General features: G+C 33.6%; 2 protein-coding genes across 10 annotated transcripts in view; both read left to right on the top strand.

Moving 5' to 3' along the window:
* LOC111370950 (calcium permeable stress-gated cation channel 1-like) overlaps positions 1–528 on the top strand; it is a 9,195-nt gene extending 8,667 nt beyond the window's left edge. For all 5 annotated transcript variants that reach the window (XM_022992856.1, XM_022992858.1, XM_022992857.1 and 2 more), the window contains one exon: positions 189–528. In XM_022992856.1, the coding sequence (XP_022848624.1) occupies positions 189–431 (243 nt within the window). In that variant the 3' untranslated portion in view covers positions 432–528. The remainder of the gene's footprint in view (positions 1–188) is intronic.
* Positions 529–8,614: 8,086 nt separating this feature from the next.
* Positions 8,615–13,966, top strand: LOC111370949. 5 transcript variants are annotated; one of them, XM_022992853.1, is made up of 10 exons: positions 8,615–8,753; positions 9,178–9,520; positions 9,825–9,941; positions 10,706–10,806; positions 11,534–11,605; positions 11,766–11,847; positions 12,398–12,478; positions 12,807–12,848; positions 13,031–13,090; positions 13,692–13,960. In XM_022992853.1, the coding sequence occupies exons 2-10, from the start codon at positions 9,242–9,244 to the stop codon at positions 13,911–13,913; spliced, it is 1,056 nt and encodes a 351-aa protein (XP_022848621.1). In that variant the 5' UTR covers positions 8,615–8,753; positions 9,178–9,241; the 3' UTR covers positions 13,914–13,960. The 5 variants fall into 5 exon arrangements, 4 of the variants coding, with proteins under 4 accessions (XP_022848621.1, XP_022848622.1, XP_022848623.1 ...); XM_022992852.1 differs by lacking the exon at positions 8,615–8,753 and adding an exon at positions 8,802–9,089; XM_022992854.1 differs by lacking the exons at positions 8,615–8,753; positions 13,031–13,090 and adding an exon at positions 8,798–9,089 and having other exon boundaries at positions 13,692–13,966.
* The last annotated feature ends 498 nt before the right edge of the window (positions 13,967–14,464 follow it).

The following is a 14,464-nucleotide window of genomic DNA, read 5'->3' as shown; positions in this document are numbered from 1 at the left end:
GCCCCCCCCCCCCCCCCCCCCCCCCCCCAACCCATATATTAGGCAGTTACCTGGATCAGCCCTAGCCAACTCGAATTCTTGGATCCGCCATTTAATTATGCATCTTCCACTTTGTTTGAATTCAGTGCTGTTTTTCTTGATGATGACATGAAACTTTTGATCTTGATGTGATTCCTATCGAATTTCAGGAAGCAATGATGAAAGATACGTTAGAGCGTGCAAGAGAACCAAACCTCAATTTGAAAGGTTATCTCCATAATGCTTATATCCATCCAGTTTTCGAAAACGAGGATGATGAGGATGACATAAGTTTTGAAAAGTCTGAGCAGGAGAGCGTTCTTGTACCTACCAAGCGTCAATCTCGAAGAAATACACCTGTGCCCAACAAAATTAGCGGTGGCTCCTCACCTTCGCTACCGAACGTTGTTTAAGAAAACCCACAGTCTTGATGTTCACGAAAATAATATTTCAATTTAAAACTCCGCAAGTGTACAGTTTGCAACAAGTAATAAAGTGGAAAATTGAGTCCGAATGTCGTCCCACAGAGATTGAGCAGTTTAATTTTACTTATCTCGACCTTAACCAAAACCAAATTGTCAAACTTGATTTGTTATAACTAAATTTCACCCTACTTAGTCTAAATATGCAAATATGTATTGATTTGAATGAACTAAAATGCAAAGTGTGTTTTTTCATTTTTAACCTTAGTTTCACAATTTGACAAGAAGTTGAATTTTTTAATAATCACTCCTCCTAAATCTATCCAACAATATCTCTTCAGTAAAGTTGAATCTGCTCTCATGTACCACTGGCCTGTATCTATATGACGGGTACAAATATACAAAAATGCATGTAATTTTGTGAGCACTTGAAGATTCACGCAGAGCATGGTAGTATATCTCTATCCACTATCAGACTCTATGATGATTTATATTTTGTCGAACCTATTCCCCTTCTCTCGAATACAAGAAATATATCACCGAACTCATACAATTACGGGTTCAATAATTATGGAAGAACTTAAATGTATATAAATCATTCAAAATATTTAATACGTATTTTAATGTAAAAAACATAGAAAAAGGAATAAAAAAACTCACATTACAAGGTTCATCGATCTCCTACTACAAGAATTTCTAGTCTAGCATGGAGAAAATTACAAAGTACATAATAACTTGAAGAAATAACATCACCGGGTTAACTAATTGCGTGAAATCCCGTTGGTCTTTGTATTTTTTTTTGTTGTTGTGACTCCAAATTCTCTCCAATATGTATTTTTCTCCTTCCCAGTGCGTTCTTTTCCTTTAGGGACAACCCTAGGGTTATAAAATACCTTCGAAGATTTGTTTCCATTAGAATTTCAGTCAAAATAGGAAACCTGTAATTTTTCGCCGCGATTGGCCTGGATAGTCGCCCAGTTCAAAGTTTTTTTCTCGGCAATTATTTTTTAACGTTGGGCAGTCGTCTAGTCTAGACAACTGGGCTATCGTTTAGTTATAAAAACTCCCGATTGTTGCATTTTAGCCTGGGAATTCGATTCTTGATTCTTTCAAGTCATTTCTCTTGCATTTTCAATCATTTGACTTTTAATTGTATCCACTTGAACTCGCAACACCTTTAATCTTCATTTTGTGGTTCGAAACAATCATTGAAATGTTGCAATTTAGTTCTCATACTTTGGATTCCCCTTTTTTCTTTTCTTTTATTTAGAATTTCGCTATATCCATTAATATAGTCCTACAAAACAAAAATTATATAGAATTAAGCCATAATCCAAATGCTTTGATCAACAATTAGTTATGTTTTGTGGACCGAATAAGTGTGAAAATGCACTTATCAAACTCCCAAAACTTGAACTATTGTTTGTCCTCAAACAAGATAGTGACTTAACTCTACATAAAACATGACTTGACAGCATGCGTGTCTCAAAATTGGAATTCAATAATCAGCATAAGAAACACAACAGTGCAAAAATAAAATCAACCTTCACTTGTTAATGTATAACTCGAAGCGTGAGTGAGCTTATGTCAATATGTCAAGCTCATGATTGGTTTACTCCTAACCCATAGTGGTAAAATATATCCTCTCTTCGCTCGAGAGATACATACATCCCTTGAGAGATACACACCCCCCAAACTTATTCTTTTCACTCAATTATCCCTGGGTATGTTCTAAAGTTAAGAGTTTAAATAACTGCAGTCCTTTCTTTCTCTTAGCTTGGATATATTTTACTCTTACAAGTTCACATGGCAACAAGTATAGGCTATCCTAATTTGATTGCTTCAACCCTTAAAACCAAACTAAGCTACTTGCATTGCATCGAATGTGTAGTTTCATCAACCAAATGTCCAAGGGCTTTCCTCATGTTATTGTGTCTTTTATTCACTTATTTTATGTTTTTTTTTATTGTCATCTTCTCATTTGCTTTTTATATATCTCTTGTAGCGAGTTTTAAGCTGATAGTGATGACTCTCAAACCAGTTGACTTTAGAATACCAGATTTTAAACCCTTACTGGCTTATTCACTCGAGTTATAAAGGCTCGATAAGATGATTTTTTATTAACTTCTCCCTTTCTTGCTTTCTATATGACCCCTGCAGCGAGTTTTGAGCCGATGATTCCAAATCAGTTGGTTTAGGGCACTAAGTTTTAAAATACCTTTATAGGCTTACTTGTTCGAGTCATAAAGTCTTGGAAAAAAGTGTCATGTTCACACAAGTTAATTTTATGCCCTTTTTTGTTGTTCAAGACATTTAGTCTCCAAAATCAACCCCAACTTAAGAATTTCACCTAATCTCCATCTTACTAGTCTAGGAAATTTACATAATAAAAATTCACGCACGAAGCCCCCACTTATCTCAATGTTCCCATATAGTTGCTCTACCATCTTCAAACTATCCTAAAGTAGTTTACTGGTTAACTCAATAGAGATTTTTCTGATTTATCCTAATTTATTCAAGAATCCAATCAATAACCTAACTTGTAAAACATGAGTGTGTGTAAGGATTATCGAGTAATACATCACAAATACAGGTTAATTAAATTCTGTACCATATTCACAATTCCTAATTTATATTATTCCAATAGTCACATCATAGCCGACAAGGCTATCAAGCCCACAAAAGCACAATAAGAATGAATAAAACATGCAATTTTTTTTATAACACTCAACAAGCACACGAAATGCAAAAGATTAAACAAACGTATTAATGAAATATGAACAATGCACGAAGAATGGATGCCACAATTTTCCCTCCCTCAAATTTATACATAACATTGCCCTCATTGTTGAAATAAAGTAGAAGTTCAAATAAGTATAATTGAAGGACAAAATAATTTGAAAGCACAAGAAATGGGATAACTAGTACTCTCCTGATCAGTATAGAGGTAGTGAAAAATTGGGACCGGCAATGCCGTATGTGGAGCCGGCCTTCTCCTTTCTTGTTGAGGTCTTCTTGGTGGCATCATGCAAAAGCGCAAAGTATGTATATTATATCTCATGGTGATAATTGATGAACTTGGGTGAATGAAGGAGATCATGTGACGCACCATTCCTCCAAACTTGTTTCATAAACTTAGTTTCATAAAAAGTTACAACTTAATACTATTTCAACGTCTTTGACTCGTGCACAATGCATTGGGACTCACTGGATATACACGGGTGAACGATGACCTAAAACTATAAACAATGCTGAAAATTTGAAAAACCCCTAGACTAATGCAAAATGAAATAAATAAAGGGTAAAACATTGGATTGCCTCCCAACCAGCGTTATTTTATAGTCGATATCTTGACTTTTGGCATGTGTTTTATGACACTTTAAATATGGCTTGGGAGGTCCTGTTTAGCTTGCTCAATTCGACTTTGTTCCATATTGCAAGTTTTCTCCAAATTTTGACCTTGTCCTTCTCCAAGTAGTGTGACTTTCCGCCATCGCCCGTTTCGAACTAGACAATGTACACCTCAATTTCTTCATGAGCTTCAACCATAAATCCAATTTTTGAGCAAACGATGAAGTTGAGGAATTGCATGCTTATTTTTCTCTTCTTTGAATGCTACTAACTCTTTTTGGTCCATTGTGATTAACTTTTTGGTCTTTTCATTCTCCTTTTCGTTATTTGAAGTTTTATCGAGTTCAACGTCCATATTCGAAACTTGTGGCAAAGAAACAATGACATGCTCATGAAAAGTCTCCTCCTCTTTCTGTATTTGTTGGAAGACCGGTAGATGTGGTTCCCTTTAGGGACGGCCCTAGGGTTGTAAAAATACCTCCAAAAATTTGTTTCCAACAAAATTTCAATCAGAATAGGAAACCAGAAATTTTTCATCGCGATTGGCCTGGGCAGCTGTCCAAGCAAAACCTAGGTTGTCGCTCAGTTACAAAAACTCTCAAATGTTGTATTTTAGCCTTCGAATTCGATTCTTGATTTTTTCAAGTCCTTTCTCTTGCATTTTCAACCCTTTGACTTTTAATTGCGTCCAATTGAACCGCAACACCTTTAGTCTTCATTTTGTGGTTCGAATCAATTATTGAAATGTTGCAATCTAGTCATACTTTGAATTATCTCTTTTTTTCTTTTCTTTTCTCTTGGATTCCATCACATCCATCAATATAATCGTACAAAACAAAATTATATAGAATTAAGCCATAATCCAAATGTTTTGATCAACACTTAGTCATATTTTGTGGACTGAATAAGTGTGCAAAACGCACTTATCACTTGATCTTTGTTCATACATGATACTTTTTATGTCGTTTTTTTTTTCTTTTTTTCTTTCAGGATAAGGGGGATTGAGAGGAAGATGTTCCCAAGCTTTAAATGGGCTACAGTGATGATACATATTTTTGGAATGTCCCATGGTTCTTGACCTTACATTAAGGTAGTTTATTTCTTGTTTTTGAATCCAGTTCTGCCTATGCTGTTGCAGGATATTTGATGGAAGGCAAATACTTATACCAATTGAGTAAGTTGATACAATTTACTTAAAGTGCCGTTGATACAAGTAGTCGATCTAAATTTATTTGTATACATGTTTAGATTTTTGTTTTTTTTTAATGACTATTTTTATATATTCGATCTTAAATTCATAGAGAAAAATCTAGTTGTTAGTACAAGCTAGCTAAATTATCAGCATTCAAAATAATTGGGGAATAATTAAAGTATTAAACATGTAATTTGATATTCATTGAATTTACAAAAAATAAAAATAAAAATAAATAAATAAATAGAAAAAAAAAGGAGAGAGAAAAAAGGTAGCACTATATTTCCTACTAAAATTGAACCCAGCTGAAAAGAAATATGTGATTGTTTGATAGTGCTTCTAAGTACTTATAAATTGTAGATTTCTATGAAATGTGTGGATAATAAGTAGGTAGGAAGTTGTGAGTTTTACAAAACCTTTTTTGAAATATATTTGAATTTAATTTAAGTAATGGTAACCTGGACGTGCACTTGTTTAGAGAATTTGGTTCAACCAATCTAAGAATCAAGGACTTGAGAGTTTTACTACAATACTCATTAAAGAAAATTACTTCTCAAGCAATTTAAAAACTTGATTGGCTAATAAAAATAAAATACGCGAGCAATTTAAGAACTTGGTGATTATTTTTATTCATTATGGTGTATAACCTAATGTTCTTTGAAAAATTCGACTTGTTTAGGTGAACATTTTCACCCACACAGTAGAAGTAGCTTCGAGCGATGAGAATTGTACATGAATGCCTTCGATTAACTGAAGAGTTCAGGATACTACTGAAGAACTTAGAGGTATTCTCGTCTCAATCATTACAAGAGCACGTTTAGCTAAGCTTAAAAAAAATAAATATAGAAGTTACTTAAACATGCTTGAGTAGCTTAGGGTGCGTTTGGTTTGCGTTTACTTTTTCTGTTTTCAATTTTGAATTCACTGTTATGAAGGACTATTTTGAATTACAGAAAACGTGTTTGATTTGTTATTTCGAAAAATGGTTTCTCAAAACAAAAATGCGTTTGGTTTAATATTTTTAGAAATTGTTTTATGACATTTATTAAATTAATTTGATTATTTAGTAAAGCATAATAAATTTATGCTAATATATTATCAGATAATATATATTTTAAATTTGATAAATTTACTATTTTTTCTTGCTAGAAAAATAAAATAATAAATAATAAATTTTTAGAAATTGTTTTATGACATTTATTTAATTAATTTGATTATTTAGTGAAACATAATAATTTTATGCTAATATATTACCAGATAATATATATTTTAAATTTGGTGAATTTATTATTTTAAAAGTATTGCTGAACATTCCCTGGGTAAAAACAAAAAAAGAAAAAAAAAAAGAAAAAGAAAACGACGTGTTTTGAGCGTTTTCCACGTTTTGAGTTTTTTAATTGAACACACTCAAAATGGAAAAAAATCATTTTGAGTTTTCAGTTATAAATTTTTCATTGTCTTGGAAAATGCATTTTCAGAAATGAGTGATCAAACACGTTTTGGACATTTTCGGAAACTAAAAACAAAACGGTTGGAAAAACGGCAAATCAAACGTGCTCTTATCTTTTCGAGTTAAAAATATTTGAAGTTACTTAATTTCCTACCTTGACTGATAAAAAATATTTAGTTTATAACTTTTTAAGCTTAATAGTCAAACATGCTCTAAAGATGTGTGTAATAGATTGATTTACAATCTATTAATTTGCTCATAACCGGTCAAGAAGATGATCCTTCACGCTGCTGTCAATGATTTTGAAAAGATAACAGCCTTTGAAAACTATTTGCTCTGGAATGTGGAACACTGATAATGAGTCATTCTTGGTTGATATATACAATTTTGCCCAACAAATAACCATGTTTGACGTTGCTATCCTTTGGACTTTTTTTTTGGTAATTTTCAGCAAAGGAATAAGTCTTGTAATTGTTTTGCCTTGGTTAATACAAATAATTGTAGGCATTGTTGTTATAGCCCATTTTCTTAGATTGCTGCTTGAAGGAGGTTGTAAATCAGACTAGAATAACAACAGTATCAATCAAAACAAAATCTTTTAATTTTTAAAAGTTTTGAGATTTAACTCCCGTTTGGTAGCAATTTTTTACCTTAAAAAAATCAATTTTTTGATCGTTATTTCACTATTTCATTTGTTATCTTTGACTTCTACACTCATAGGCGGGATTTACTTTTCTTTCTAACGGTCAAAATATTAATTCTCATAACCACTATCGAATAGACCTGTAGTGACTATCTGTAAAATAATATCAAATGTATAATGACGAGGTTCATGGCTTCAAGTGTTCCTAAGAGTTATTCTTGGGTGACAACCCCTTTAGCCTGTTCCTAATCCTAAAGTTGGAGACAGCACATCATGGTGGGTGGATTCTAGAATTTAGGATCCAGGGTGGAAATTTATTAAGCCAACAAAAATCCAAAAATAATCCATTAATTTGCCAACCTCGTAACAACAATTCAATAATTTGTCCACAAGGCAAAAACAGGTTGTGAGAGGGGTTACTGGGAGAGAAGCAGATTGGGCTTTGGAGTCTTTTTTTTTTTTTTTTTTTTTTTTTTTTTTTTTTTTTTTTTTTTTTTTTTTTTTCTCTACCTAAAATATTAGAGCTTTTCCCGTAGAAAATCCAATTCTTTTTGTGATCAATAAGCTAAAAAGCAATAAATTGAAAACTCGGTCCGTGCTTAGATTCGCCTCGAGGTTTAAGTAAGGATATAGAACCCGATGTTGAATATCAACTTTAAACCATCATTTAGATTTGCTATCTTTCGTCGGCGATCTATGTTGTTTTCGCAGCGTGTATTAGCAATGAACTTTTATTGTTTATTATTTTGTAGGTTAGTATTAACTCCATTTACTTTGAATTAGGCATGTTTGATTCCCATTAATTTAATTTATGGCTTGTTAAATGATCATTTTCAATCACACATTCATACAATAAAATATTCTATACGTAAATTTAAAATTTTTTCATACTTTTTAATCATGCATTGTTCGAAAATGCTATTCAAAACTCCTTTTCCCTGATTAGTGGGAATCAAAGAGGCTCTAAATTCAAAACTTTTGGCGCCCCCATGTCATGTGGCCCTAGTAACCAAGCAGGTCCAAACATTAGCACTATTTGATCATGATATATTTATATAAGGCTTGTTTAGGAGTGATTTTTTCTTCAAAAAAATTAATTTTTTGATCGTTATTTCACTATTTCAGCCATTATATTTGACTTATTCTCTCATATGTGAATCACACTTTTCTCCTAACGATCAAAAAATTAATTCTCAAAATCAGTCCCAAACAGGCTCATAACTTCCATTTGGCAGAGATAAAAATCAGATTTTTAATCAATTTTGATCAAAATTGATTAAAGTATGTGACTGAAAAATCGTGGATTCGATGAAATATGTGGTTAAAATTAATTATTTAGTTTTAACTTAAATTAAAATATGATATCTTTCAAATAATATCATAATCAAATGTGAGTCATATTTCGCAACTAGCAAAATATCAACTTTGCCATTGGAACTCTAAATAGAATGTCCTAAAAGGAATTGAATTTAATAATTGCAGCGAAATTTATAATGGAAGATTACTATTCACGTCAAATTTGACCTTAATTATTAATCTTCTTCTTCTAGTGAAAGGAGGGATTAGGTTGAAAACATATACTCATAATCCATTAAAGTCACTGAATATAAACCCTAATTTATTAATTGCTGTTAGCATCAACGATTTGCAATCATTTTCTAATAATTCGCAGTTAAGGTACAAAAACTTTCTCTAATTTTCCCTTTTTCATTTGTTCTCTGGTTTCAGTACAAAACAATTCTTTGATTTTCTCTTATGGGAATAAGAACAAGAGAAGGAATAACAAATAATCCCTAAATCTTATTATAAAAATTCCAGTCACTGTAATGGCGAGAAAGATAGAACTTTGAAACCTACACACAAATTGAAACGACATCGTGGCATCTTTGTTCTTTTCATATGCGCCAAAACTGAGCACAGTGATAAACCACCGCCAGAAACTTCTGTTTCAATTCAACATTCCTATATCTATTTTAAATTGTGGAAATTTCATATAATTCTCTCAATGTACATGTAATCGCTCTCTCTCTAAAATTTACCACTTACACAATGTGCGCGCGCTTTTTTTTTTTTTGCTTAATTTTGATTTATTGAATTGCAGAAGAAAAGGAAGAGGAAGGGGGAGGATTGGTAAACAGTGTATAATTAATTTATTATAAGAACTGATGATGAAGAAGGCACAGGCATCAATGTTTCCGGTGAAGCCGATGCGCCGCGTGCTCTGGTTGGTGTGGAAGATGGTGATTTTGACGTCTATCGTTCTTTGTCTATGGGCTTTCTTCAGACTGCAGAAGTACTCGGAATCCCCGGTTTCTCCTTATTCAACGTTGCCTCGGAAATCTCGAGTATTCCTTGATCAGTTCGAAGGTAATCCCAAAATCGCGTTTCTATACCTCGCTCGGAGAGACTTGCCTCTCGATTTCCTTTGGGGAAGCTTTTTCGAGGTGAGTTCTATTTTTTTGTGGAAATGAAAAATACAGTTACTGAAAATTTTCATTTGTAGCTTCTTTATGTTCTAATACTTTAAATTATTTTTTTTTAATTTCATTTTTATTGTGTTTGACCTGTTTGAATTTTCCACTGGGATAATTAAATTTGGATAGAACATCAAGATTTTGTGCATTTTCTTTGTTGTCAAAAAAGTTTTGTGAGAGTCAACTTTTATTAGATTTCAGAATAAAGAATCCTAGATTAGGTTACTTTTGGGTTCTCCCCTTGTTTTTCCTGTGATGTTTTTCCTGCTTGCAGAATGCAGACGAGGCAAAATTTTCAATATACATACATTCAGAGCCTGGTTTTGCTTTTGATGAATCAACAACGAGATCTAGTTTCTTCTACAATCGACAATTGAAAAATGGCATTAAGGTAACTCCATTTATCTACCAATTGTTTGTTTGCCGAGTAGTGTATTTGGAAAAAATAACAGAAATAGACAAACACTTTGAGAAGTTGAGCGAATCCAAGTTTACGCACCACTTTTCTCTTAAATTTCAACTTTAGTTAAAGCTGTTTACCAGTTTCGTATTTGTTCAGGCTAAGCATGAGAGGATGGGCCGGAAGCAATTTCTCAAAATTTACTTCTCGGTACTTGTCGTAAAAGAAATAGAGTCTAAAATAGGGGAGTGATTAGGAATGGCTAAAACCCAGTTGACCCGAGACCTGCATGGCCATGACTCAAACAGAGCAGGAGCAGGAGTTCCTCGCATTGAGTTGGCAGGGCGGGACAGGTGTCGGCTGCCCCACCCGTTAGTATCATTTTTAAAATTTCATATTTTAAAGACAAATATCTATTAAACAGGGTAGTAAATAGGGTAAATGAGTGCCCTGACTTGTCCTAAGCGGAGCACAGGGCAAAAAATTGCCCGTGAGGCAGGGCACGGAATGGATGCCCCCCTCCCCGCCCCTCTCGCCATCCCTTGGAGCGATGTTCGTTTTAATGTTTTCTGGTTGACGTAGATCCAAATAGGTTGAAGACCATTTCCCCCTCTCACGCACAATTTTACATTCATGGAAAATTTTGGGACAAGCTTGTTCAGTTGTTTGACATAGTAGTATTTTACTTTTTCTGGTAAGCAAGGTTTTCTTTTTCTAATCAGTATAATAGATCGGTAATAGGGATATTGGTGTAGGTAGTTTGGGGAGAAGCAAGTATGATTGAAGCGGAGAGGTTGTTACTTGATGCGGCTCTTGAGGATCCAGCAAATCAGAGATTTGTTCTCTTATCAGACAGGTTCGTCATCATTACTGTTAGACAACTAAAAGTGGTTCTTCATGTATTTGAGTGTCTGAATTATAACTTTAGTTGGCTTCAACTTGTGAAAAAATTGACCTATGACCACCCAAAGGTTAGACATTCATGCATGAAGTATCACTAAGATAAGTGAAATTTTGGGTGGAGTTCCAGTTGCTCTTGAAACAGTATTTGCCATGCTCTAGTCTAAGTGAACACACTGGTGCCCATGAAAACATAGAAGTGAATGGTAGGAGATCTAGTTTGTTCACCTGCACTTGTGCAGGGATCTTACCACAGGGCAAGAATAGAGAGGCATTGCTAAAAATGCAGAAACTTACAGGTGAAATTAATACAATTGATAATTATTGAATAACTGGCACAAACTTGGTGGTAATATGCTTGAACTCAAGACAATTTTTATTCACTTTGATTTTTATCGCAGATCCAAATTTTTCTTTAGTATAGTTAAAAGCCAATCTATACTGTAAATTTCACGTGACCCCTTATCTTCATCTTTTCGGTGATTCAGATTTTTCAGATTAATCCTGATTCTTGGGTTTAATTTCCTTATACCACATAAGCCCTAGTGTCTCATTAGGCCACATACTTTGTTTTTCCAAAGTTCTCCCCTATCATGTACATCAGTTTGTGCTATCATCATATTTTAACGCTTTTGCAGCTTTCACTTGCATATTTTCTAACTTTTTATGTTTTAATTCTCCAGCTGTGTCCCTTTGTACAACTTCAGCTATATTTACAACTATCTCATGGCTTCTCCAAAGAGTTTTGTGGACAGGTAGATACATGAATATTCTTCTATGTGGCCTAGTTGGACTCTATATATGATGGCAGTGAATTATAAAGGCCTAGTTCTTGATCATTTTTGTATTATTTGTCTTATGTGGACGCAAAATTAAACATGTGCCAAAGATTTATACACTTTCTTTGTGTTCTAGTTTTCTTGATAAAAAAAATGAGCGATACAATCCAAAGATGTCACCAGTTATACCACAGGGCAAATGGCGGAAAGGATCGCAGGTAATTTCCCTTTTCCCATTTTAATTCCTCTCGTGTTAAAGTAAGTCAATGATTGATATTTGATACCATCCTAGGGAATTGAAATAAACTCACTGATGACTCAGTCCCAATACCGTTTTGGAATAACGCTCCAATCTCTCTTTCCATCTCCACACCTATAGACACAGGTGTGTGCACACACACTGACGCTCACCAACTCGTACTTGTGCCAATCACACTTTGTGTCAATTGGAAGATGAATTTTTGTGTTGGTCAAAATGATAAAACACTTCCACCAAAATCAGCATCTATCAAAATGCACTTCCAGAGAAATTAGCGGCTGATTATGGATGGGTTACTCACTTTGCTACACTCAGATGAATGCCTAAAAACTTTAATTCTTTTGTTTTGGCGGTTTTGGGTGGGTCCCAGATGTATCTGACAAATGCTGGATTTCATTTTTCTTCTTATTTCCCCTGCTATGCACAAATCTAACAAAATTGGTTACAAATGCTGGATTTTTTTCTTATTTCCCATGCTATGCAGAAATCTAACGAGTTGATTATTTCAGTGGATCGCCTTAATCCGTAGCCATGCTGAAGTCATTGTAGATGATGAAGTTGTCTTTCCTGTTTTCAAAAAGTTTTGCAAGGTATATAATGGGCCACAATCCACATGATGTTTTTCTCTGTTGGATATTCTTCATGCTAGATCGGCAGTTGCTGTTGTGTAACACTGTTACCAACTATGATTTTAGATTTTATTTTGACCATATTCGGTTGCAAAAACTTCAGATGTTGAACACTTTTTTATTAATGTCACATCCACCTAATTATCTATGCTACAGAATTAATGCTCTTCTTAACAAAAGAAGTTTAGCAACAATTGCGAACATAGGTCAGCTCTAATGGGATATAATTTTAAGATTATTTATTGATACTCTTTATTCTATGGAAACTCAAAATTTTACTTCTTTGCAGAGACGACCGCCTGTGGATGTTAGTTACGGAAAGCATAATCTTGTAAGTTACCTTGCTCCCTGTTCTAAAATGGACATGAATGAAGACCACCTGGATTTCCTAATTTTTGTCATGTTTATTTTCTCCATCTCTGTGATTCATAAATATGATCTTTCTTATTTTTATTCCTGTACCAATAACCAGTCATATCTGATATGCTGATTACATTCCACTATTGGTTGCAGAAACTTCAGAAACAACACAATTGTATCCCGGATGAACATTATGTGCAGACCTTACTTGCAGTGCGTAAATATTTGTTCTGATGGGGCACAATCCAAGGGCAGATATAGGGGGCTGGGCTGTACCCCAGTCACTTCCCCAGCTCACTTAATGGTTTTTAGGGCAATTTTTTTTAAAGTAAATATGTGTGTGTAAATTTATTTTATTTTATTTTTTTGTTACATGTTAGTTCGGTTTGTTACGTATTAGTCTGGTTTGTAATCCAATTGATCTGTCCCTAACACAATCAAAATTGCAAAAAAGTTGTAAAAAAAATAAAATAAAAAACATTTGATATGCAGACATGCTTTAGAATGGTTTAAGAGGATGCTTGAAAAATAAAAACTAAATGTCTGAAAAAATGTCACCGATATATATGGATAACCAAAAAATTTCCATCCATATATATATAGCAGACCTTACTTGCAGTGCGTAAATATTTGTTCTGACATATATATATATATATATAATATAATTAACATATTTCTTTTTGTCTTGCCACCCTGTTTTTCTTGGGTGGGTTGCTTTGTGATGTCCCTACGTTATTACTTAGGAACTAATTATTACATGGCTTTCCCATATTTAATGGTTTGGCAATTATGCTTTCTTTCGTCTTCTGGGTAGATGAATAATCTTGAAGCTCAACTTGAACGAAGAACAGTGACATACACTGTATGGAACCTATCGGCGACAAAAATGGACAATAAAGGCTGGCATCCTATCACATTTAGCTATGCAGATGCTGGGACTCAACATATAAAGAGGATAAAGGTTAGCAGATTGCATCTCTCTCTCTCTCTCTCTTTTCAGTGGACAATAATGTCTGATTGTCTGCAATGGAGATAGACCATAACAATGACAATATGAGCACGTTGTTATTAGAGCATGTTTGACTCGGCTTAAGATGTCTACTTAAAGGTTTTTAAATAATAATTTTTTATTGGTCAAAGTTGAAAATAAGTTGTTATTTTGACAATAAGATAAGAGTTGCTTTCAAAATGACTCTTTTTTTTTACATAACAAACTGGATCTCATTAATCTTAAGATCATATCAGAATCGATCACAAAATTTTCTTGTTCTGAAGTTAATACCAGTTGCCTAATTTCATACATCAGATTCTCGAAATTGAAACTAGGGAAAATTGCAGCAGACTTCCCTAACATTTTCATTTTTTGTAGACATTACCAAAGCTTTTATTTTGTGCCATTGGAGGCTCCTAACCTTTCATAAATATGCATTTGAGATTCATCTGAATGGAAATCGTCAAAAAAGACTGTTAGTTGATCGGGAAAATTGAGTAATCAATATCGAATAAAATCGTCCAAAACACCGTCCAAAAAAATATCAACATCCAATAAAATCATTGCGGTAGCAAATTATTCAAGGAATTTTTTCG

Source organism: Olea europaea, chromosome 21 (assembly GCF_002742605.1).
Source record: "Olea europaea var. sylvestris chromosome 21, O_europaea_v1, whole genome shotgun sequence".
Classification (NCBI taxonomy): domain Eukaryota; kingdom Viridiplantae; phylum Streptophyta; class Magnoliopsida; order Lamiales; family Oleaceae; genus Olea; species Olea europaea.
The sequence above is the reverse complement of the archived record's forward strand: the minus strand, read 5'-3'. Positions and strand labels throughout refer to the sequence as shown.

Coding starts and splice junctions, on each gene's coding strand:
- LOC111370949 (XM_022992853.1), top strand. CDS start 9,242: ATGATGAAGAAGGCACAGGCATCAATGTTTCCGGTGAAGCCGATGCGC. Junction 10,807..11,533: donor TTTGTTCTCTTATCAGACAG/GTTCGTCATCAT, acceptor TTAATTCTCCAG/CTGTGTCCCTTTGTACAACT. Junction 12,849..13,030: donor GTTACGGAAAGCATAATCTT/GTAAGTTACCTT, acceptor TATTGGTTGCAG/AAACTTCAGAAACAACACAA.